At 39.7% G+C, this 23441-nt stretch overlaps 1 protein-coding gene across 1 annotated transcript in view; it reads right to left on the bottom strand.

The window, feature by feature from the left end:
• erlin2 (ER lipid raft associated 2) overlaps positions 1 to 23051 on the bottom strand; it is a 47386-nt gene extending 24335 nt beyond the window's left edge. Inside the window, exons 1-7 of the mRNA XM_036598756.1 lie at positions 22957 to 23051; positions 18937 to 19041; positions 15708 to 15789; positions 7043 to 7089; positions 5279 to 5340; positions 4988 to 5113; positions 2482 to 2555 (exon numbers count right to left, since the gene is read on the bottom strand). Coding sequence (XP_036454649.1) covers positions 2482 to 2555; positions 4988 to 5113; positions 5279 to 5340; positions 7043 to 7089; positions 15708 to 15789; positions 18937 to 19041; positions 22957 to 22958 — 498 coding nt within the window. The 5' untranslated portion in view covers positions 22959 to 23051. The remainder of the gene's footprint in view (positions 1 to 2481; positions 2556 to 4987; positions 5114 to 5278; positions 5341 to 7042; positions 7090 to 15707; positions 15790 to 18936; positions 19042 to 22956) is intronic.
• Between the last annotated feature and the right edge of the window lie 390 nt (positions 23052 to 23441).

Genomic DNA, 23441 nt, shown 5'->3' with positions numbered 1-23441 from the left:
TCCAGTGAAATGGTCTTAATTCTAGTTGATTTATCTAATATTTCTTATTTTGAGATGTTTTGCACTAATTATAAGATTATCTAGATTATTTCTAGACATTTTTTACTTGTTGTAGGCAAAATTGTCTCACTATAGTGGCAGATAATTTTGCTGGTTCTGAGCACATCTCTCAAAATGAGCAAAAATTTTCTGCCAATATGGTGAAATAAATTCACTTAATTACTTTAAACAAGTAAAACATGTTTGGAAATAAGTTAATAATCTTAAATTAAGATCACAACAATCTCAACAGGAGAAATATGAGATTTATTGGCTAGATTTAAGATAATATTACTTGACAAGATACCATTTTTTGCAGTGCACACAGATACGGTTACAACCTACGTTGCAGTCTTTAATAAAAATACACTGGCGGGGAGAAACACTCTGCTGTCGGGTTTTTGTTGTTTTTCCGTTTATCCTTTATCTCTCGCTGACGAGTAAAAGCCAGCCCGAGATTTACTCTTGTCCGGTCTCTTGCTCTGTGACTCTCTCTTTTTCACTCCCTTCCTCTTATTCTAATGAAAAATTGTTACATAACATTGCTTTAAGTCAGCTATCGTCCTAGCTTGTGTATATAACTGATGCAAAAAGCATACAAGTCTGCATTTTAGTCTCACTGTAAGCTTCTGTCCAACGGCAAACGGCATACTAGACTGCTTACTGCAAACTGCTCTGCCGGACTCCCGACCACAGATGGCTGTGGCATCACTGGGAACTCAAACTCACACTGAGTGTGTTTACATGCACTTAATAATCCGATGACTGCAGAAAATCAGATTTTGTCTGTAATCTGATCAACACGTTTACATGCTCTTGAGTAATCAGGGGCATGGGGAAATGGGGGAAACTCCAGGTCTACATGAGTCAGACAGTATCGGATTTCTGCTTTGCAACCAGCCAATAAACTCACAGAAGACGACGTGACAATAAACAATAAACGCAAAACTCGAACTTCATGCCAAGGCTAAACATTGCGCCATTTTACCTGAAAATATGAACATACATCATGAAGAAGAACATACAGATGAAGAATATTTAAATCCTTCACTTCGCCAAGCATGTAGTCGGTTTCTGCGTCGCTCCAAAAGTGTTTTGCTGCGTCTCGCGGCGACACTGCTTGCTTATTTCCGTCTGTTTTTGCACACGTGCAGACTGAGAAATCCGAAAGAAATCAGAGTAAGAGTTTACATGCACTGACAAATCTGATTACTGAGCTAAAATCCAGCCTCTTTATCAGATTTCTTACTCAGATTTCTAGATCAGAGTACGGTGTTTACATGACCATCTGAATAATCGGATAACTGCAGAAATCTGATTGTGATCGGATTATGGAGTGCATGTGCACTCACTGACGGCAGGACCGATACTTGGACGGAACGAACTTAAAATAATGAAAAAAGCAATATGAATTAGAATTGTATCAGTGTGCAAAAAACAAAATCTATTTTATAATGAAATCTGTGCATCGTTAATCTCTGATGTGCCCAGATTACACAGTTACCATGGAAACCATGGTGCCACCTGGGTGCACAACTTAATGAACAGCAGGTCTAAGCAGAGCCTGCGGTTTACAGGCCTTTTCTGTCCCCTGAGACCTGTGATTGACCTGCCAGGCTGAGATCTGTGGGAATGTGTACAGTGTAGCATGCGTTTGTTCTGGGCTTGATTAGAAACCCATTGTTCTCTGGGAACAACTGCTGAGTTCGGCCCGTGCGATCCAGCTGAAGCACTTCTAGTTTAACGAGGACTTCTTGCCAAGACAGGCTCTACAAATAACTCGCACTACTTTTATTGCATAACAAGGGCTTTTATCATTTTTAGAGAGAAAAATCAACACTGATTTCGAACATGTGTTCTGAATAAGTCTGACTGATGCACCATCTACTGTGTACCCATGAAAATGATGTGTCTAGAACAGACGCCTGAAAAGCTTATTCTGTGGAACCGATGAGAAACAATGATGTAAACCATGTGTGAAACACTTTCTTGTCATGTTTGATTTGGAGCAGAGGTTCCCAACCATCGTGACGCATACCAGTACCGGGCTATGGACTGATTCTGGGAGAGGCTGTGTGGCGGCAAGCAAGGGGCACTGCTGAGACCCAACATTTTATTATAATTAATATTACTACAAAAGTATTTTATATATTTTTCACATTTTAAACATATAGTTGTATGCAAACATTTTAACACCCCAGTCAAACTGCATGTTCTTTGGATTTTCTAAGTGAAAATAAGTGAACCCGTCCTCTACAGAGAGCACATTTCTGCACATTTAAACGCACAATTTCTATTTATTTGCTGAGTTTAACATATTGGGAAAAAACAAAACATGCCAGAACTTTCGCTCATGCAATGTTTTATGCTTTACTTTCCTCCCAAAATATGTTAAATCCAGCCTGGAATGGAAAAATATAACAACATACATTCTGAACGCACCTGAATGATAAGACCAGGAGCCATTAAGGTCAGATCTTCCTGCAGGGTCAGCTTCAGATTCTCATCAATCTGATCTGCAACACACACACACACACACAGTTAAATTCACTGTGCACTCCAGCACTCACACACAGGTATCATTCCTTACCCAATTATGCAGCATTTACAAGGAATTATTCAGTCTCTTCTCCCAAACTAATGTGTAGGTTCTGTAGTTATGAGAATGAAGAAATTAAGTCTGGACCCACATAACAAACCTTACAGTTTCAGGGGTTCACTGTCCTGTCTGTGCTACACCCACACATGCATTGTTTTCTTGCTCATACCTGTTGCGAGAACAGTGTTGTTTTTCTTTGTTTCTTCTAACTGCCACCAACAGGCTTCCACAGAGCTTTTAAACCACACTGTCATTCCTGTACCTGGACTTTTCATTTCTCATACAAGTTGGACGTCAAATTTAAAGATATAATTAACTTTTTTTCAATTTGGACCTCTGGACTCCACAGACAGTCCACATCTTGGTCCAGCTCACAAAATTTAGGCTACGTTCCCATTACAAGCCTCGTTGCTCAAATCCAATTTTTTGCTCAAATCTGATCTCTCTGACAGGATGGTTCACACTCGTTTAGGTAAGAGACTCAAATCTGTCATTAATGTGAACGAACCGGCGTCCTGAAATGACCCGCATGCGCACATCCTACTCAGTAACGTCACGTGAATGAATCACTGCATCATCAGCACAAACTAACGAGCAAAACGAGCTTCGCTGAGAAGATAATTAACTCTGATCAGCTCTCAGCTTCATTATTAGAGCGAGACGAAGGAGAAAAAGGTGGGATGTGTTGCTTTTCCACCATTTACAGGCTTTAATTTCTGTTCGGCGCTGCTGCCATGGTAACGCTGAATGACGGCACACACGCAGTGGAATAAGAGCACATGAATTCCGATCTGAGCGTCACATTAAGGTCGCATGGCCATGAATCAGATACGTATCTGATCTAGGACCACATATGAAAGTGGCTCAGGTCGGATTTGAAAAGATCAGATTTGTGTCCACACAGCTCTGAAAACATCAGATCTGAGTCAAGTTAGGGCAAAAAATCGGATTTGTGCCACTTCAGCCTGGTAATGTGAATGCAGCCTTAGCAATGAAGGAACATTCAGGGAATACTGCTCTAGATTAAGGGATCCGGATATACAACAGCAAGGATATTTCATGGGGGAAAATGTACATCATATAAAAACACCCCAGTGTGAAAGATCTTAAATCTGGAGTAGCTAAGGTAGCAACTTTTTGACTGTTGTGGACTGTTTGTGTCTCGTTGCCAGGTACTGATAGCGTCTCGTTATACTGTACAACCCTTATAGATATAATGACAAAGTTGAATTAAATTAAACTGATCTGAACAAACGCAGGAAGTCTCTTGCATTTGAATGGTAGTTATGAATGTCAAGTTGAGTTAATATCCCACTAGAGGGCAAGGGAGTAAGTTGTAATTTGGGTGAATACTGACAATTTTAATCCAGTATGAATCTGCAGTGTGTGTATGTGTAGTTTTACAGCTTGACGGTAATAATTGTGGAGTGATTTTAATCCAGTATGAATCTGCAGTGTGTGCAGTTTTTACAGTCTGACTGTAATAATTGTGGAGCGATTTTAATCCAGTATAAATCTGCAGTGTGTGTAGTTTTACAGTCTGACGGTAATAATTGTGGAGCGATTTTAATCCAGTATGAATCTGCAGTGTGTGTAGTTTTTACAGTCTGACAGTAATAATTGTGGAGCGATTTAAATCCAGTATGAATCTGCAGTGTGTGTAGTTTTTACAGTCTGACGGTAATAATTGTGGAGCGATTTAAATCCAGTATGAATCTGCAGTGTGTGTAGTTTATACAGTCTGACGGTAATAATTGTGGAGCGATTTTAATCCAGTATGAATCTGCAGTGTGTGTAGTTTATACAGTCTGACGGTAATAATTGTGGAGCGATTTTAATCCAGTATGAATCTGCAGTGTGTGTAGTTTTACAGTCTGACAGTAATAATTGTGGAGCGGTTTTAATCCAGTATGAATCTGCAGTGTGTGTAGTTTTTACAGTCTGACAGTAATAATTGTGGAGCGATTTAAATCCAGTATGAATCTGCAGTGTGTGTAGTTTTTACAGTCTGACAGTAATAATTGTGGAGCGGTTTTAATCCAGTATGAATCTGCAGTGTGTGTAGTTTTTACAGTCTGACAGTAATAATTGTGGAGCGATTTAAATCCAGTATGAATCTGCAGTGTGTGTAGTTTTACAGTCTGACAGTAATAATAACTACACACACTGCAGATTCATACTGGATTTAAATCACCAATCTTCTCAGTACTCCCATATTACAGAACTCTCCTGGGTAACTATTCAAGCTCCATCAATGCTCTGGTGAGCCTGCTGTCCACAACGCTGGTACTATGTGATGTATAAAATGTGTAAATGAGCTGGATTTAAACATAAAGGCTCATGTCTTACCGAACAGGCCTATGTAGACCTCCTGAAGTGTGTGCACACTGCAGAACTGGTTCAGCTCGTGGTGAACTTTGTTGAAGATCAGAGCCTTGTCGTAATCCACCGTGAAGTTTCTCACAATGCCGTACACTGTGGGCGAGGATTTATGAGAGGATTTTGATTTATGAGAAAAGAGTGGCAAAAGACCAAGAGCCTACAAAGCACCCCCCATTCCCTACTGACAGCTGTAAAACTCTGAGCACAAAAAAATCACTGTTCTTACATAAAAAACCAAACAGAACACGAGTTACTTACCAGCTGAGGGTATGAGGTAGTTCACCACCTCTATTCGATCAAAGTAGATCATGACACCACCACTGAAAAAGAGACAGAACTCGTAAATAAACAACAGGAAAGAACTGAGGGAAATATCAGAAAACAACTGGCTTTTCATATTATAATGGATGGATGGATAGATAGGTAGATAGGTAGATGGATAGATGGATAGATAGATAGATAAATAGATAGATAGAGATAAAGATAATCAGATAGATAGATAGATAAACAGACAATCAGACAGATAGACAGACAGACAGACAGACAGACAGACAGACAGATAGATAGATAGATAGATAGATAAACAGACAATCAGACAGATAGATAAATAGACAGACAGAAAGACAGATAGACAGACAGACAGATAGATAGATAGACAATCAGATAGATAGACAGACAATCAGACAGATAGACAGATAGATAAACAGACAGACAGATAGACAGACAGATAGACAAACAGACAATCAGACAGATAGATAAATAGACAGACAGACAGAAAGACAGAAAGACAGATAGATAGATAGATAGATAAATAGATAGATAGACAATCAGACAGACAGACAGATAGATAGATAGATAGATAGATAGATAGATAGATAAATAGATAGATAGACAATCAGACAGACAGACAGATAGATAGATACATAGATAGATAGATAGATAGATAGATAGACAAACAGACAGATAGATAGATAGATAGATAGATAGACAAACAGACAATCAGATAGATAGATAGATAGACAATCAGACAGATAGATAAATAGACAGACAGACAGATAGACAGATAGATAGATAGACAAACAGACAATCAGATAGATAGATAGATAGACAATCAGACAGATAGACAGATAGATAAATAGACAGACAGACAGACAGATAGACAAACAGACAATCACATAGATAGATAGATAGACAGACAGACAGACAGATAGATAGATAGCAGTGTTACAGTAGCAAGACATAATTGCACAAATAAAAACAGACGTAAGTTAAAGTTTGAGAGAGTCAGAATAAAAGTCTCTATTTGCATATTTACATACTATATAAGACAGACTTGCTGTATTTACATGAGAGCAGGTATTGCACTAAGAGCTATGAGGTAGTCTAGTACCCAGTGTGTATAACCGTAACAAGGAGTATCAGCAGTATTTACAGTCTAGAGTGTGCAGTGAGAGTCATTACAGTAGTGGTTATGATGTATTGCACAGTGTGTATTAAAAGGAGAGGTGATATAGTGATGTGATTCAGCTCAGTTCAGGCAGCAGAAGGTCAGGTGCATTCAGTGTCCTCAACAATGGAGTTACATTATATGTCCCAAAATATGTGCTCATCCAGTGTTTCTTCTGAAGGGTATTAATAGTGAGTTGCTGCAGTAACAGCCTCTACTCTTCTGGGAAGGCTTTACACTGGATGTTGGAACGTTGCTGTGGGGTTTGACTGAGCATTAGTGAGCAAAGTTTTATTACACACTTCTATAACCTAAGAGTAGCTCAACCAGTGAAGTCCCTGCACTTACTTGATAATAAGCCTTGGTATGTTATGCAATAAGTCTGGGATTTCAAGGGGTTGAGCAATGGGGGGTTTGACTTTTACATTGCTGCGGTCAGTGATGAACCACAGACCTCATAAATCAGTGACACAAAATGTAGCAACGCAGGCAATGGGCCAGTAACGATGAGGTGAGGTGACTAGTAAGTTACAGTCTGGTGCACAAATAGGTAAATGCACAGTGACTCGTCTTACCTTGTGCCACAAGGGACATTTTTGACTTCATCTGTCTGCAGGGTGGTCTGTAAAATCAGAGAAAAACAAAAATAAAGTGTATGTGTGATGATCTGGAGTGTTATGATCCAGTGGTGGACTGTGACTATTAGTGCTAGGTCTTCAGTTAGGGTCATAAAGGTAAACAAACAAACAAACAAACAAACAAACAAAAAACCTGTAAAAAAAACAAATCTGTAACAATTCACAACAACAGGCCCCTATAAATAGTTCAGGCATTAAAAAATGTCACCATTTGAATTATTACATCATTTACTTAGTGACATATGGATAATCAATAATTACTCTGAACTGCAGAAACCTAATCATTAATTATAGTTTATTCTTAATGATTTAGTTATTCGATACTCAAAGCTCAAATATTATATAACTTGAAATATTAGTCATTTATTTATTGTATTAAAAAACAATGATTATGAATGAATTATCTACAAAAGTACTTATTCATTACTTTGCAGCTTAGTGATGCAGAAACGTTTCCTTAAAGCTTAGTTAATTCTTAGTAAGTGGTTAACGTATACGTTATTATTACTGCTACTGAGTGCTTACTGGTTAACATTACTGCTACTGAGTGCTGATTGGTTGGCATTACTGCTACTGAGTGCTGATTGGTTAACATTACTGCTACCGTGTGCTGATTGGTTGGCATTACTGCTACTGAGTGCTGATTGGTTGGCATTACTGCTACTGAGTGCTGATTGGTTAACATTACTGCTACCGTGTGCTGATTGGTTAACATTACTGCTACTGAGTGCTGACCGGTTAACATTACTGCTACTGAGTGCTGATTGGTTGGCATTACTGTTACTGAGTGCTGATTGGTTGGCATTACTGTTACTGAGTGCTGATTGGTTAACATTACTGCTACCGAGTGCTGATTGGTTGGCATTACTGCTACCGAGTGCTGATTGGTTAACATTACTGCTACTGAGTGCTGATTGGTTGGCATTACTGCTACTGAGTGCTGATTGGTTAACATTACTGCTACCGTGTGCTGATTGGTTGGCATTACTGCTACTGAGTGCTGATTGGTTAACATTACTGCTACCGTGTGCTGATTGGTTGGCATTACTGCTACTGAGTGCTGATTGGTTGGCATTACTGCTACCGTGTGCTGATTGGTTGGCATTACTGCTACTGAGTGCTGATTGGTTGGCATTACTGTTACTGAGTGCTGATTGGTTAACATTACTGCTACTGAGTGCTGATTGGTTGGCATTACTGCTACCGAGTGCTGATTGGTTGGCATTACTGCTACCGAGTGCTGATTGGTTAACATTACTGCTACTGAGTGCTGATTGGTTGGCATTACTGCTACTGAGTGCTGATTGGTTAACATTACTGCTACTGAGTGCTGATTGGTTGGCATTACTGCTACTGAGTGCTGATTGGTTAACATTACTGCTACCGTGTGCTGATTGGTTGGCATTACTGCTACTGAGTGCTGATTGGTTGGCATTACTGCTACCGTGTGCTGATTGGTTGGCATTACTGCTACTGAGTGCTGATTGGTTAACATTACTGCTACCGAGTGGTGATTGGTTGGCATTACTGCTACTGAATGCTGATTGGTTGGCATTACTGCTACTGAGTGCTGATTGGTTGGCATTACTGCTACTGAGTGCTGACTGGTTAACATTACTGCTACCGAGTGCTGACCGGTTAACATTACTGCTACTGAGTGCTGATTGGTTGGCATGACTGCTACTAACTGGTTGGCATTACTGCTACTGACTGTTGATTGGTTAGCATTACTGCTGCTGTTTGCTGATTGGTTGGCATTACTGCTACTGAGTGCTGATTTCTCACCATTACTGCTACTGAGTGCTGATTGGTTGATGAGCTGATCGGCTCATTGGCTGAGTGAAGCGGTCTGATCTCACTCAGGTTGTGAGGACTGTCAGAATGTTCTATAACTCGAAAATATTGCATTTCTCTGTATAAACATTATTGCATATTTACAAACTATGATTTTGCACAAAAGCTCCATAAGAACCTATACATTTTGGAGTTGCTCATGAGCGCCCTCTAGCATCTGAAGGCCCTGCGGGTTCCTCACTACTGTGATGAGATTAGACCACTCGCACATTATCTAAGCCGCTTAACTTCTTGAGTCGTGCTGGTGCTGGAGCCTATCCCGACAGTCACTGGGCGGAAGGCTGCCACCACTCAGATAACAATGAATGCCTTTCAGGACAAAGGGGTGAGCTGATCAGTATTTTTAAGGCATAATTTTGGGTTGAAGCACCATCCACACTCACAGATCCCCAAGGCAATGTAATAAAATTACATTGGCATGTAATAAAATCATCTCAGTGCCTCTTTCTAGTCAAAGACAGCCTTGCACAGTGTCAGCCACTCACATTACAAACCTGCACACCTGAGGATTCCATTACAATCAAACGAAGACAGAGCTGAGGCGCCAAAGCACACGGTAACATAATACAGTGCATTCCTGAAGTTATGGAGTCCCTCTGCACTGTGTAGCTTAGAGTTTTCCCTGCTTTAAAGTCAGACTGAAATCAAAATGGATCCTCACAGATTTCTAACAGGTTTGAGGTCGTCACAAACTTCACGTGATGGCGCTCAAACAAGACGATAAGGCAAAGAGAGAGTATAGCACACGTGGCGATTTTCAGCAAGGAATAAGAACTCAAACTTCCCAATCTTCCCCGTTATCACGTGATACAAACCTGACTGGACCTATTAGCGCTTTTATGCATAGGGCAGTTGCAAATTGAGGATGAATATTGGGCTGAGAAACACTGAGTGCGTTTACCTGCACTCAATAATCCAATCATAATCGGATTTCTGCAGTTATGGTCATTGGTCATATAAACACCATACTCCGATCTAAAAATCAGATCAAGAAATCCGATAAAGCTGGATTTTAACTCAGTAATCAGATTTGTCAGTGCATGTGAACTCTTACTCTGATTTCTTTCGGATTTCTCAATCTGCAAATGTGCGAAAACAGACTGCGGTACCGGAAATAAGCGAGCAGATATACTGCAAGACGCAGCAAAACACTCTTGCAGTGACGCTGAAACCAAACACAAAATAAATTTAAATATTCTTCATCTTCTAGATGATGTACGTTCATATTTTCAGATAAAGCGATGCAATGTTTAACAAAAAAAAGCTGCGGCATGAAGTTTGGCTGGTTGCAAGGCAGAAATCTAATTACTGTCTGTGCATAAAAAGTGTTGATCAGATTACTGACAAAATCCGATTTTCTGCAGTTATCAGATTATCACAGTGATATCACAGTGAAAGCTGGAAAAATATTGCACCACTAGCTCACAGCTGAGTTGAGTGCCTTGATGTCTGGATCCAAACATGATAAACATGATAAAGGCTCTTATTAGCCTGTGTTCAGTCAGCAGCTTCGCTGTCTGTGTGTTAACTTATTTTCAAGTACAAAATCCACAAGGCATGTCATTTAAAAATGTTTAAGGCACCACATATCAAATCACAAAGGAGTGCATATAAAAGGTCTACACACCCCTGTTAAAATGGTAGATGGTAGAACCGACCAAGATGAATCATTTCAGACTTATTTCCACCTTCAGTGTGACCCATAATCTACACAATTCTACTGAAAAACAAACTGAAATCATTTAAATAAAGAACCAAAATAATATGGTTGCATAAATATGCCCCCTAAAATAACACTTTGTTGAAATACCCTTTGACATAATGACAGCATTCAGTCTTTTTGGGTAGGAGTCTATCAGCATGGCACATCTTGACTTGGCAATCTTTGCCCACTCTTGCAAAAGCGTTCCAAATCTGTGTCGCAACCAAGAGCTCTCTCTTTTGTCCAGGGTCCAGACATTTATAAGCAACTCTAATATTGACTATACTATAAATCTAATCTAAAATCTTCAAAAAGAATTCAAAGAATCAAAGAATAATCAACAAAAATGAAAAAGGATAAAAAGGAATGAAAAAAGGCTTCAGCCTCTGAGTTCTTGTGGAAGGAAGGAAAAGGCCTTCGCTTTATTGAGCATCAAATGGCAAGATGTTTCCTGGTCAACCAGAATGCGAATATCATCTTAAAACATCCCTTTTTATTGCCCTCTGGGGTGATGAGAATCTCCCCACCCCATTTACACGATTCTGTACCATTTTAGTCCCCATCATGTCCAAACCGTACACCTTTTTTGGTAACATTTAAACCAAAACGCATGTTGTGTCTTTTTTTTTTTTTTAAATCCACTCTGGTCTGACTCTTACCAGACTGTTCTCTCCTTACAGGGCCTTCTTACGCAGCTCTCCATAGTGCCATCTTACACACAACCCCCCATATATGTACAAAAGTGGACCTCAGCTATAACTTAAACTGTCATCTGGTCCAGCTCCCTTCTGTGGGCCCAGAAACTCTTCCCCCTTTAGACAGTCTGCAGCGTGCAGTCCATAGTCAGCTTCCCTATATTATCTTTTTAGGAGGGCTCCAAGCCTCTCTAGTCAGCCAATGCTTTATTCAGTGTTTTCCATCATCTGTCAGACTGCGAGGGCATCTCCTGTGTACAGCCCTCTTCAGGTCTACCCACAGATTTCCAATGGGATTCAGGTCTGGGCTCTGGCTGGGCCATTCCAAAACTTTGATCTTCCTCTGGCGAAGCCTTTCTTTTGTTGATTTGGAGGTTTGCTTTGGGTCATTATCATGCTGAAAGGTGAAATTCCTCTTCATCTTCAACTTTTTAGCAGAGGCCTGAAGGTTTTGTGCCATTGACTGATATTTGGAGCTGTTCATAATTCCCTCCACCTTGACTAAAGCCCCAGTTCCAGCTGCAGGAAAACAGCCCCAAAGCATAATGCAGCCTCCACCATGCTTCACTGTGGGTATGGTGTTCTTTTGGTGATGTGCAGTGATGGCTTTGCGCCAAACATACCTTTTGGAATTTTGGCCAAAAAGTTCAACCTTGGTCTCATCAGACCATAACACGTTCTCCCAAAAGGTGGGACGCTGTTCAAAATGTAAATAAAAACAAAATGCAATGATGTTCTGATCATTTAAACCCTATATTTCGTTGAAAATGGTACAAAGACAACATTTCAAATGTTGAAAATGGGGTTCACCATTCTGTGAAAGACTGCACAGGCAAACAGTGCAACAATTCAAGAACAACGTTTCTCAACGTAAAACAGCGAAGAACTTTTGCTTTTCATCATCCACGGTACATAATAACATTAGAAGATTCAGAGAATCTGGAGAAATCTCTGTACGCAAGGGACAAGACTGAAAACCAGTATTTGCTGGCCGTGATCTTTGGGCCCTCAGGCAGCAGACATGATTCTGTAGAGGAAATCACTGCATGGAGAAACATTTCTGAAAAACACTGTCTGTGAAAAACGTTTGACGCTGCATCCACAAATGCTAATTAAAACTCTAAAACACAAAGAAGAAACCAAATATAAACAGGATCCAGAAATGCTGCCACCTTCTCTGGGCCAGAACTCATTTAAAATGGGCTGAGGGGAAGTGGAAAAGTGTCCTGTGGTCCGACGAATCAACATTTGAAATTCTTTTTGGAAATCATGGACACTGTGTCCTCCAGGCTAAAGACCACTCAGCTTGTTATCAGTGCACAGTTCAAAAGCCAGTATTCATGATGGTGTAGGGGGGCATTAGTGCACATGGCATGGGTGACGTGCACATCTGTGAAGGCACCATTAATACTGAATGATATATACATGTTTTGGCAACATATGCTGCCATCCAGACGACGTCTTTTTCATGGAAGGCCTTGATTATTTCAGCAACATGATGCCAGACCACACTCTGCATGTATTACAACAGCATTGCTCCGTATTAAAAGAGTCCGGGTGCTAAACTGACCTGCCTGCAGTCCAGACCTGTCACCACTGATAACATTTGGACTATTATGAAATGAAAAATATGACAAAAGAGACAGTGAACTGTTGAGCAGCTGAAATCCTGTATCAAACAAGAACGAGAAAACATTTCACTTTCAAAACTACAGCAGCGTCTCCTCAGTTACTAACGCTTACAGAGTGTCGTTAAAAGAAGAGGTGATGAAACACAGTGGTAAACAACGTTTTTGGTATGTGCTGTTGGCATCAAATTCAAAATGGGCATATTTTTCAAAAAATGATAAAATGTCTTAGTTTCAACATTTGATATGTTGTCTTTGTAGTATTTTCCTTTAAAAACATGGTTTACATGATTTGCACATCATTGCATCCTATTTTTATTTACATTCTGCACAGCGTCCCAACTTTTTTGGAAATGGGGTTGTACTTTTGGCAGACTTGATGTAGGTTTTGACAAAACATAGCCAGGATTGGATGTTTTCCTTTGTTAGAGAAGGCTTCCGTCTTGTCACCCGACCCCACAGCCCAGACATGTGAAGAATACGGGAGATTGTTGTCACATGCACTACACAACCAGTACTTGCCAGAAATTCCTACCAGTTTTCTTCTTGTCTTTTCATCCATTTGTGAGGGATTGGTAATGGTCATGTCACTGTTGTGCCAAATTTAATCCACTTCTCAGTGACCGTCTTCACTGTGGTCCATGGTATATCTAATGATACCTTTCAATAATCAGATCCCTTTGATGTGTAGTAAGCTCTTTACGGACCATGGCTTTTCCTGTAAAATGCAACTAAGAAAATGTAAGGAAAGTCCTACTAGAACAGCTAAACATTTATATGTGGTTAATCAGAATCACTTTAAATGATGGCAGCTGTGTACTGACTACTATTTATATGACTACTCACATGAGTAAATGTGATTGGCTAATTCTGAACACAACCACAACCCCAATTATAAGAGGGCATTCACATTCATGCAACCACATTATTTTAGTTCTGTTATTTTTATTTTTCCCCTTCTAAATGATTTCATGTTTATCTCAATGGAATTGTACAGATTAGTTAGTTAAGTGACCCTCATTAGTCCCACAGTGGGGAAATTTAACCCATCCGTGCAGTGAAACACCACATACACACTAGTAAACACACCCTCTTTGGCTAGTGGTGGTTCATACTTACAAAGCGTTAAGCCATTCTGGAATGCTTTCTAGAAGAAAATTTTAAACATTCTGTCTAGAACGCCAAAGCCTCGCCCTTATAAACTCTGGCTAGTATTACCATTTAGCTTTATAATGCTAAAACTATAGAAAAACTCCTACAAACTACATACAATTCCAGAACACTAAAGCTCTATGCTCCTCTCTCTGATTGGTTATCAGTTCAGCAGTTCATAATCCTAAAGCAGTATGTTGTTCTAGAATGCTATCTAGAAGAAAACAGAAAATTACAATTCTATCTAAAACGCTAAAGCCTCGACATCATGAACTCTGATCACCTAGTATTTTTAGACTTCAGCATTTATAACGTCACACATTTTAATTCATTTCTTGAAGCTGTATAAAATATCTAGAACACCAAATCCCCGCCCTTCTGTGATCTGATTGGATAGTGGTTCAATAGCTCATACTCATAAAACCAAAAATATCTCTCTTTTTAATATTTATTATTTATATACGTATTTGTTATTTTAGATTATTTTGCTGTTAATTTACATATTTAGTGCAGTAGTGACGTATGTCGTTGTAACTTATGAATAATTGCATCAAATAAAAAATTAAAAAAAAAAAAACAGAATGCTGGCTAGCATAGCTGCCATTTAGCAGTTATGATGCTAACATTAGCTCATTCGCTCATTTCTAAAATTATAAAATTCTTTGTAAAATTCTGTTGAGTAGAATGTTTATAAATTTAGCGTTTATAAGGCCACAAACCTGAGGTCATTTCTACAAGTTGTGTGAAACTCCAGAAAACTAAAGCCCCGCCCTCCTGCGCTCTGATTGGCTGATAAGTTCAGCCTTTTTTTAACCTAGCTTGTTTATTTGTTTGTTTATTATTTTAGATTATTTTACTGCTGCTGACTTACCCATTTAGTGCAGCAGTGATGGATACTATCAGGGGGCAGTGAGCACACTCACCCGGAGCCGGGGGGGCAGCCCTATCCACGCCGCCCGAGGAGCGGTTGGGGGTTAGGTGCTTCACTCAAGGGCACTTCAGTCATGTACTGTCGGCTCCGAGTATCGAACCGGCGACCTTCCGGTCACAAGGCTGGTTACCTAACCTCCAGCCCATGACCACCCCCAGAAGAAAAATAGCCAGTTTTTGATTAAGTGACCCTTATTAGTCCCACAACCGGGAAATTAGTTTATGGGTCACTTTGAAGGTAGAAATAAAACTGAAATTATTCATTTTTGGTATTTGGTCTGATTTTTTTACATGACAAAAACTTGGCATTTTAACGGGAGTGTGTAGACTTTTTATATCCACTGTATTTGTTGTTATCAGTGTTTTCTGAACAACTAAACACTTACTGCCCAGATAAACAGATTTCAATGTTTTTTTCTTAAGCACAGTGCTGCATAAAGCGGTTCTCGTGAATTACAACCATTTGCCCCAGTATTTTCCAAAAATAATGAACTATGGCAAAGGGCCCATCTGTCTGGAACTTCTGCTTCTCTCCCCTTAAGACAAGAACCTTTTGAGAAGCATAAAAAATAACAGAATGAATTCTGTCACTGAAGCATCACAGATTAATGAGGAAGGCTCTAAAAGTGTAACTTTCTCACCTGTACAGACTTGAAGGTGGTGATAAATGGCAGCATCAGGTGGAACCCTGGACCGCTGGTGGTTGTCAGCAGAGCCCCGCCCCTGAAAAACAGAGGAATCATTTGCACCGTTTTCCCCTTTACCCTACATACAGTCGATCAGTCAAGACATGTTTCTCTGACAGTTTCACAACACATCCATATACAGCTCAAATAGACTTGCTTATGTGGTCTCTGACATTCTGTGACATACTGTCATATATAAAAATGGCCAAAGAACATTGCATAGCTAAAAGGAGTGGCAGTAGCTTGTACTCTTGTATTCTGAATGTTGTCAGTACTTTTAATAAGTAATTTCAGCTCCTGCCCAAGCTTAATCTACACTCTTAAAACATTTTCTTCATAGGTTCTTTAGTAAAGGCAATGGTTCTGTGTATCAGTGTTTCTGAAACCAGTCCATGGTTTTCCTCTATTCCTATGCATTGCGAGGTGGGTTGGAGCGAAAATACAGACTGCCTGGGGGCAGGTTTGAGGACCACTGCTATATAGATTCATGAACACTCAAAGAACCGTTTGAATGCATAGATGGTCTTTGCACGGTCAGTTGGTTATACTCTATGACGAAAAAGAGCTGTACATGGTTCTTCAAAGAACCCTTTTAAAAGAAGCGTTCCACTGTTATAAATCATTAGACCCTTTTTGCTAAGAGTGTATGTCTGGAAACCAGCTCAAAATATTTTCCAATTAGAAATCACTGTTTCCAGCATAATCACTTGCAAAATGAATCACCTGAAATATTGTTAGTCCTAGTCGATGTGTTTCCTCATTATTTTTGGCAGTATACAGATGGTCACGCGAGGAAATCTGCTCTAGATGAGGAAAAACACACATTACACTACAATACACTGTTTGGAGCCCTGACACATGGGTTCTTTTGAAATGATTCACTTGGTAATGTTTACTTGTGATGGTTTGTGTGCATAAGGATTTGGTTCTGTGCTGTTTAGCAAGCATGTTTTTCTTTGGGCTTTGGTAAAGAAGACGTTTCTTGGATACAACAAGTCGTTGTGGGGGCCTCTGGAGATGGTGGAGAAGCTGTGCCCACCAATCAGGCATAACATTCTGACCACCTCCTTGTTTCTACGCTCATTGTCCATTTTATCAGCTCTGAGCAGCTTTTCAGTTGGCAGCTGTGACAGGAGAACAACCTGGAATCAGCCAGAAATGAACCCAACACCATTGGCCAAACTAAATAGACTGTTAGATTCTTTACAGACTGGCTGGAACAAAACAACATTAATACTGATCTGGCAAAAATTGACAAAACTGAGCTAAACTTGATATTGCAGCAGTTTTATGGCTCAGTCTGATTTGGTCAGACTCTGAAGATCAGACTACACATTTGGCGAATGGTATTGGGTTCATTTCTGGCTGATTCCAGGTTGTTTAGCTGTTCTTCTGTCACAGCTGCCGACTGAAAAGCTGCTCAGTGGTGATGACAGTTTGGGAATTTAGTGTAAGGAGCTGGAGAACGAACTGCCGGCTGTGCAGCGAGTGGGCGGAGTTCGTTCGACGTAGCAACAAGCTGCTCGTTAAGGAACTATAATTTGGTGAAGGAACTGCGAACATTAAAACATATTAAACGCTGTGTTCACGACCCAGTTTATTAATTTATTACTTTATTTATTTAACTGTTGTATAAAAGTAATAGAACACTTGAGGAGTGTGTCATCACCAATAACACACTCCCTCTCGTCTTCTATTGCTTAAGTAAACTGTTACCTGTGGAGACATCCTGGCCTTTCCAGTGATGTATCATTTGTTGGTCATTCGCAACTGGAGTTCTGCCATTTCAGTAACCTCATTTTATGGGAGCGAGAGAAGTAAAAAGTTGAAAAATATGCATTTATGATGCTTCTAAAGCTTATAGTTGATATGTTTTAGGTAGCAAAATGTTTTTTTAGCTAAATTTTAAAAGCAATTTTACTAATATCCATAAAAGTTTAAGCATCTAATAGCATCTAATATTTTTTTGATGTCACCTCTGGTGGACATGGGAACTTCGTAAATCTGTTTTACATGAAATTCATGGTATTACAGGTGACAGGAAATTGACTGAGGCAGAGAAAATTAAAAGATGATCACAGCTCTTGCGATCCAGTTTGGGTTAGAAGCAACAACGAGTAAGCTTAGGAGTTATATACACATCATCATCTAAACCGCTTATCCTTCTGGGTCGCGGGGGGGTGCTGGAGCCTATACCAGGTGTCATTGGGCGGAAGGGGAGTTAAATACATTATTGTGAAATTACTGTATCTATTTTTTTCATTTTTTGTACCTCTGGTATTTTAAGTTATACTCTTACTGCTAAACAGAGAACTGGAATAAGTGTTTGTAGGCATTTATGCTCGAAATCTGAGCTTCAATTAATCTCCTTATTTATTAAAAAATCTCCTTTTTACACAACTATACATTTAAAAATGACAACATTAATTTTTTTTTTTTTTCTTTCTCCATTTATACCTGAGATTCATCCCCCTCACCCCTGAACAGTTTGCTGCTAAATGACACCCAAAGCCGAACTAACTGGACACTCTGGAATTACTATGAGCAGTTTGAAGCAAGTATGTGATGAGTTAAGCAAGCAGGTCTCAAAAACCATGAGCTACAGCACCATCTGCTGGACTCGATTCCCCAAACGCTTTAGCCAAGCGCGCTAACGTTACTCCTCCTAATAAACAGACACACGTTCAGCTCCGTCTCCTCATTATTCACCACCATCACTGTAATATTTCATCATCAACATTAACACACGAAGGTAATCAGAGTGACGGTGGAGATCGAGTCTGCAGCGTCTGGGGCTTTTAAACGCTTTCAAAGCACCGTTTCCAGTGTAGATAAATGGAGCGTCACTATGCCAGTTATAGTGAACTGAGCTGCATAAAACAATAGAAACAGACGATTAAACAGAAGTTAGGACTCTGTTGGGGTTTATCCTAAAGTTAGGACAGCATTTAGGAGATTTAGTCTAGTTAGGATGTTCCTGTAACACTGTTTTCTTATCTGGAGTTAATGATAAGATTAGGAACTTAAGAACTGTTGTTCTGTAACAGCTTCTGTCCTGAATTCAATCCTGACTGAAGTCGTTATGGTGACTAAACAGATAAGATTTCAGACCTAAGAAGTTTCTGTAATACGGCCCCTGAAATCTTGAAAATATCAGTGAACTGGTCTAATTAGACATACTGACCTGTAGTAAACACCGGTGTGTCCTTCTTCAATCTTGTGAACTGAAGAAAACAGAGCTGCTCCTCCTATGGCCAAAATCACTGAGGCTACCGCACCCAGCGTCATCCTGAAACACAAAATGAACCAAAAGAGCAGAAAAAACAGGTTAAGTATAAATATTATCTGCAGTACAGTACATTAAAGTGCTTTTAACTACTTTAAAAACAATCTGCATAATTAAAAAGTTGGAAGAGCCATTCAGAGTGGTTTGGTGTGAAATGCTCCATTTTAGAGAAACTCAGAATTGTTCACAGTGGTGGTGATAGGAACCGGATGTCCACCTCTAAAAGCTCCCTCCAGGAAAGGGAAGGCAAAATTGTGACTTACTTTTTCAGATTTTCCACTATTTTCCCATCATAAACATTCCATATAAACTCAGAAGACTCGTGTAGGTTCACTGGTGGTTTTGGATAGTAAATAAAATGTCTATATCTGTGTTGTAGTCATGGCGACCCCTGGTTCCTATCACCACCACTGTAAAGACATCTGAACCATTTCACACCAAACCACTCTGAATGACTCTGTTTAAATCGGAGTGACTAAATTATGCAGAGATTTTGAAATATCGGTATCATTCCCTTTAAACACGCTGAGCGCATTTAAAGATGGATCTGTGTAAATAAAGATTTTTATTTATTTATTAATTATTAACATTGTTATCTTTGAAAGGCTCTGCATAGTTATTTACGGCTCACTTGTATCAATTTTTATAATTTGCCCTTTATAAGAACTCAAATTATCTGACTGTCCAAAAAATCAATATGGTATTTAATTACTAACATAATCGAGAGTGACAGCCATAAATATTATATGATAGAATTAAATACAACACCAGTACAGCAGAACACCACCCAGAGGATTTAATAATCCCAGCCTAGACAGCAAACGTGACAGCAATCAAGACCTCTGTCTGCACTGCCTTGTCTACTTGAACTATGTTTAGATGTGTATATCGCTGCTGTTGGAAGAAAACCTCCTATCTCCATTTTTGACATTTTTCAGTTTTTGACATAATTTGAAAATGCCTGTTGCCCTTTACTTTGTGTGTAAATTTCATGAAGAGTGGACCAAAAGAAATGACCCAAAATGACTTGGAAAGACGTCTGGTTCCATTGACTTACATTAAAAGTAAAGTAGGTTTTTTCCTTCTCCTGTAAAGTTAGCATTTTGGAGATACGAGGTTTTGTTCTGACAACAGCGATATTATGGTCTCTATTACGCATAACTATGGTGCAGTCTGATCTACAGAGCCTGCATTTCACTCTATTACATATAATAACAACAATGAACTTCTTGTTCCCTCACCTGATGTGCACTGTAGTAGAGTGCCGTGTCGTGACCTGGCTGGAGGCTAAGAGGATTAGCAGAAACCAGCGCCATATGGGCCTGAAGGTGAAACTCCTACACCGATCAGGCGTAACATCATGACCACCTCCTTGTTTCTACGCTCATTGTCCATTTTATCAGCTCCACTTACTATATAGGTGCACTTTGTAGTTCTACAGTTACAGACTGTAGTCCATCTGCTTCTCTGATACTTTGTTAGCCCCCTTTTACCCTGTTCTTCAGTGGTCAGGACCCCTATGGACCCTCACAGAGCAGGTAGTATTTGGGTGGTGGATCATTCTCAGCACTGCAGTAACACTGACGTGGTGGTGGTGTGTTAGTGTGTGTTGTGCTGGTACAAATGGATCAGACACAGCAGTGCTGCTGGAGTTTTTAAACACTGTGTCCACTCACTGTCCACTCTATTAGACACTCCTACCTTGTCAGTGCACCTTATAGATGTAAAGTCAGAGACGATAGCTCATCTGCTGCTGCACAGTTTGTGTTGGTCATCCTCTAGTCCTTCATCAGTGGTCACAGGACGCTGCCCACAGGACGCTGTTGTCTGAATATTTTTGGTTGTTGGACTATTCTCAGTCCAGCAGTGACACTGAGGTGTTTAAAAACTCCAGCAGAACTGCTGTGTCTGATCCACTCAGACCAGCACAACACACACTAACACACCACCACCACGTCAATGTTACTGCAGTGCTGAGAATGACCCACCACCCAAATAGTACCTGCTCTGTGAGGGTCCATGGGGGTCCTGACCACTGAAGAACAGGGTAAAAGGGTAACAAAGTATCAGAGAAACAGATGGACTACAGTCTGTAACTGTAGAACTACAAAGTGCACCTATATAGTAAGTGGAGCGGATAAAATGGACAATGAGCGTAGAAACAAGGAGGTGGTCATAATGTTATGCCTGATTGGTGTATTTGGACACGTAGGGGTATAAACACCTCTGTGTTTGGTAGTAAACATCTGTGAGCAGCTGTCACTTGGACACTACTTACCCAGCCTACCCAGCTGCCTGGATGAGCTGTATGGAAACTCAGGGAAGCAGAAGAGCTCTAATTTTGCTTATTTAGCTTTGCACAGCAGCAAGTTTGTCTTAGTTGATCGACTGCGTTTGGGGTCATAGTGAAATAGTGAATAGCCTTTAAAAGGCAAACCCCATCAAAAGATCTAATCTGTAATCTTCACCATCTTCCAGAACTATGGGGGAGCAATGTGTGCCATAAGAGAGGGGCTGGAGGTTGTTTGGTGGAGGTTCCTCTCCGAAATCACCTCTTTGGAAATCACATGCACCAGGTTCCAAATACAAAACTACAGAGCCCCTAAGGGGACATAGTGATTATTTTTTAACAAACAATAATAGAATATAATAAAAAATACTATATTCAGGCCACTGAATGCTGTATTGAGGCCTCAAATGACTATACTAAGTTTCTCATAACTTGTGGCCTCAAAATATTCATTTATGGCCTCAATGTATTAATTTGTGGTCTCGGTATAGTAATTTGTAGTCTAAACACAAATTGTGGCTTCAATACAGTAATGTGTGCCCTCAATATATTAATTTATGGCCTCAATATATTAATTTGTGGCTTCAATATAGTAATTAGTGGTATAAATGTAGTAAGTTGCGGCTTCAGTATAGTAATTCGTGACCTCAATATATTATTTGTGGTCTAAACATAGTAAATTGTGGCTTCAGTACAGTAATTGGTGCTCTCAATATATTAATTTGTGGCCTCAATATATTAATTTGTGGCTTTAATAAAGTAATTTGTGGTATAAATGTAATAAATTACAGCCTCAACATAGTAATTTGTGGCCTCAATGTATTAATTTGTGGTCTCCGTATAGTAATTAGTGGCCTAAATATAGTAAATTGTGCCCTCAATATATTAATTTTTGTGGCTTCAATATAGTAATTAGTGGTATAAACGTAGTAAGTTGCGGCTTCAGTATAGTAACTTGTGGCCTCAATATAGTAATTTGCTGCCCCAATATATTAATTTGTGGCCACGCCTTATGGAATAAACAATCACCATGTCACCTTAGGGGCTCCGTACAAAACACCTGAAACTACGAAACTATCTTTGGCCCTGAAGATGCGCATGTTTTCTCTAATTTTACAACTTTAAAGCGCGAGAACGCGGACTGAAGGTTTTAAACACTACAGAAATACAGTTTTCGGTATTTTGTCTGAATGTCTGCCCTGAAATTTTTTGTAAAACCGGCTGAATTGACGTTACATCCACGGCAACACCTTGCCTGAGCTAACCGGCTGAGTACTAGCCTGAGAAATGCCTCGCAGCTGAACACATAAACAGCTGAACACACGAACAGCCCTCATCCTGTCGTTTACAACACAGTAAACTTCACAGAAAGGTCGAGCGACGACTCAGGACCCGAAAACAGCCGGGTCGTATTAGCTAAGACTAAAACATCATTAACATCGGGGGACCGGATGCTACCTTAACTACTACTGCCTTGTACTGCTAACTTAGCTAGCTAAGCTAAACCGCGCTAACATTTCTGTCTTTAACCCTTTTTACTCTCTCTAATGTTCAAGCAGACATTCATCAGTTCCTAATGAGCTGTTCGGCTGAATCTAGTTAGAAAAGGGTATGAAAATGCTACCTACATGTCAAAGGGCTTTCCGTTAATCCCTCCAGGAAGCCTGCAGTGGATTCTTTAAGTGTGGGTTATCTAGCTGCCATTGTAGAGGATCTGTGGCATCATGACGCACGCATGCGTCTTTCGTCACTTTTTCTCCCCCTGCTGTTCGTGTCGTGGCCGGCAGATGGCGCCAAAGTCAAACTTATTTTTGTTCCCTCGTCCTTCCGTGTAAGTCTGTGTAAATTCATTTTCTTTATAGGTTTTTTTTTTATTCCAAGCATTTTTGGAGCATTTCTATTGGTCCATTCATCATGAAATGTTCAGACAATGTAAAGAAATGATGTTTAACCTCTTATGCTCGTGGGTATTATTTTAATTATTCAGTAACTGCGTGAAATAAATGTACATTTTAATTTGATTTATTTATTTATTTTGTAAAAGCTCCCCTCAAATCAACAGAACATGTGTTTTATGATCACACATATTGCTATATGCTTACAATTTACTGCT

The sequence above is a fragment of the Colossoma macropomum genome, unplaced genomic scaffold (assembly GCF_904425465.1).
Source record: "Colossoma macropomum unplaced genomic scaffold, Colossoma_macropomum, whole genome shotgun sequence".
NCBI classification, from domain to species: Eukaryota; Metazoa; Chordata; class Actinopteri; order Characiformes; family Serrasalmidae; genus Colossoma; species Colossoma macropomum.
Note: the sequence above shows the minus strand (reverse complement) of the source record. Positions and strands in the feature narration are given on the sequence as shown.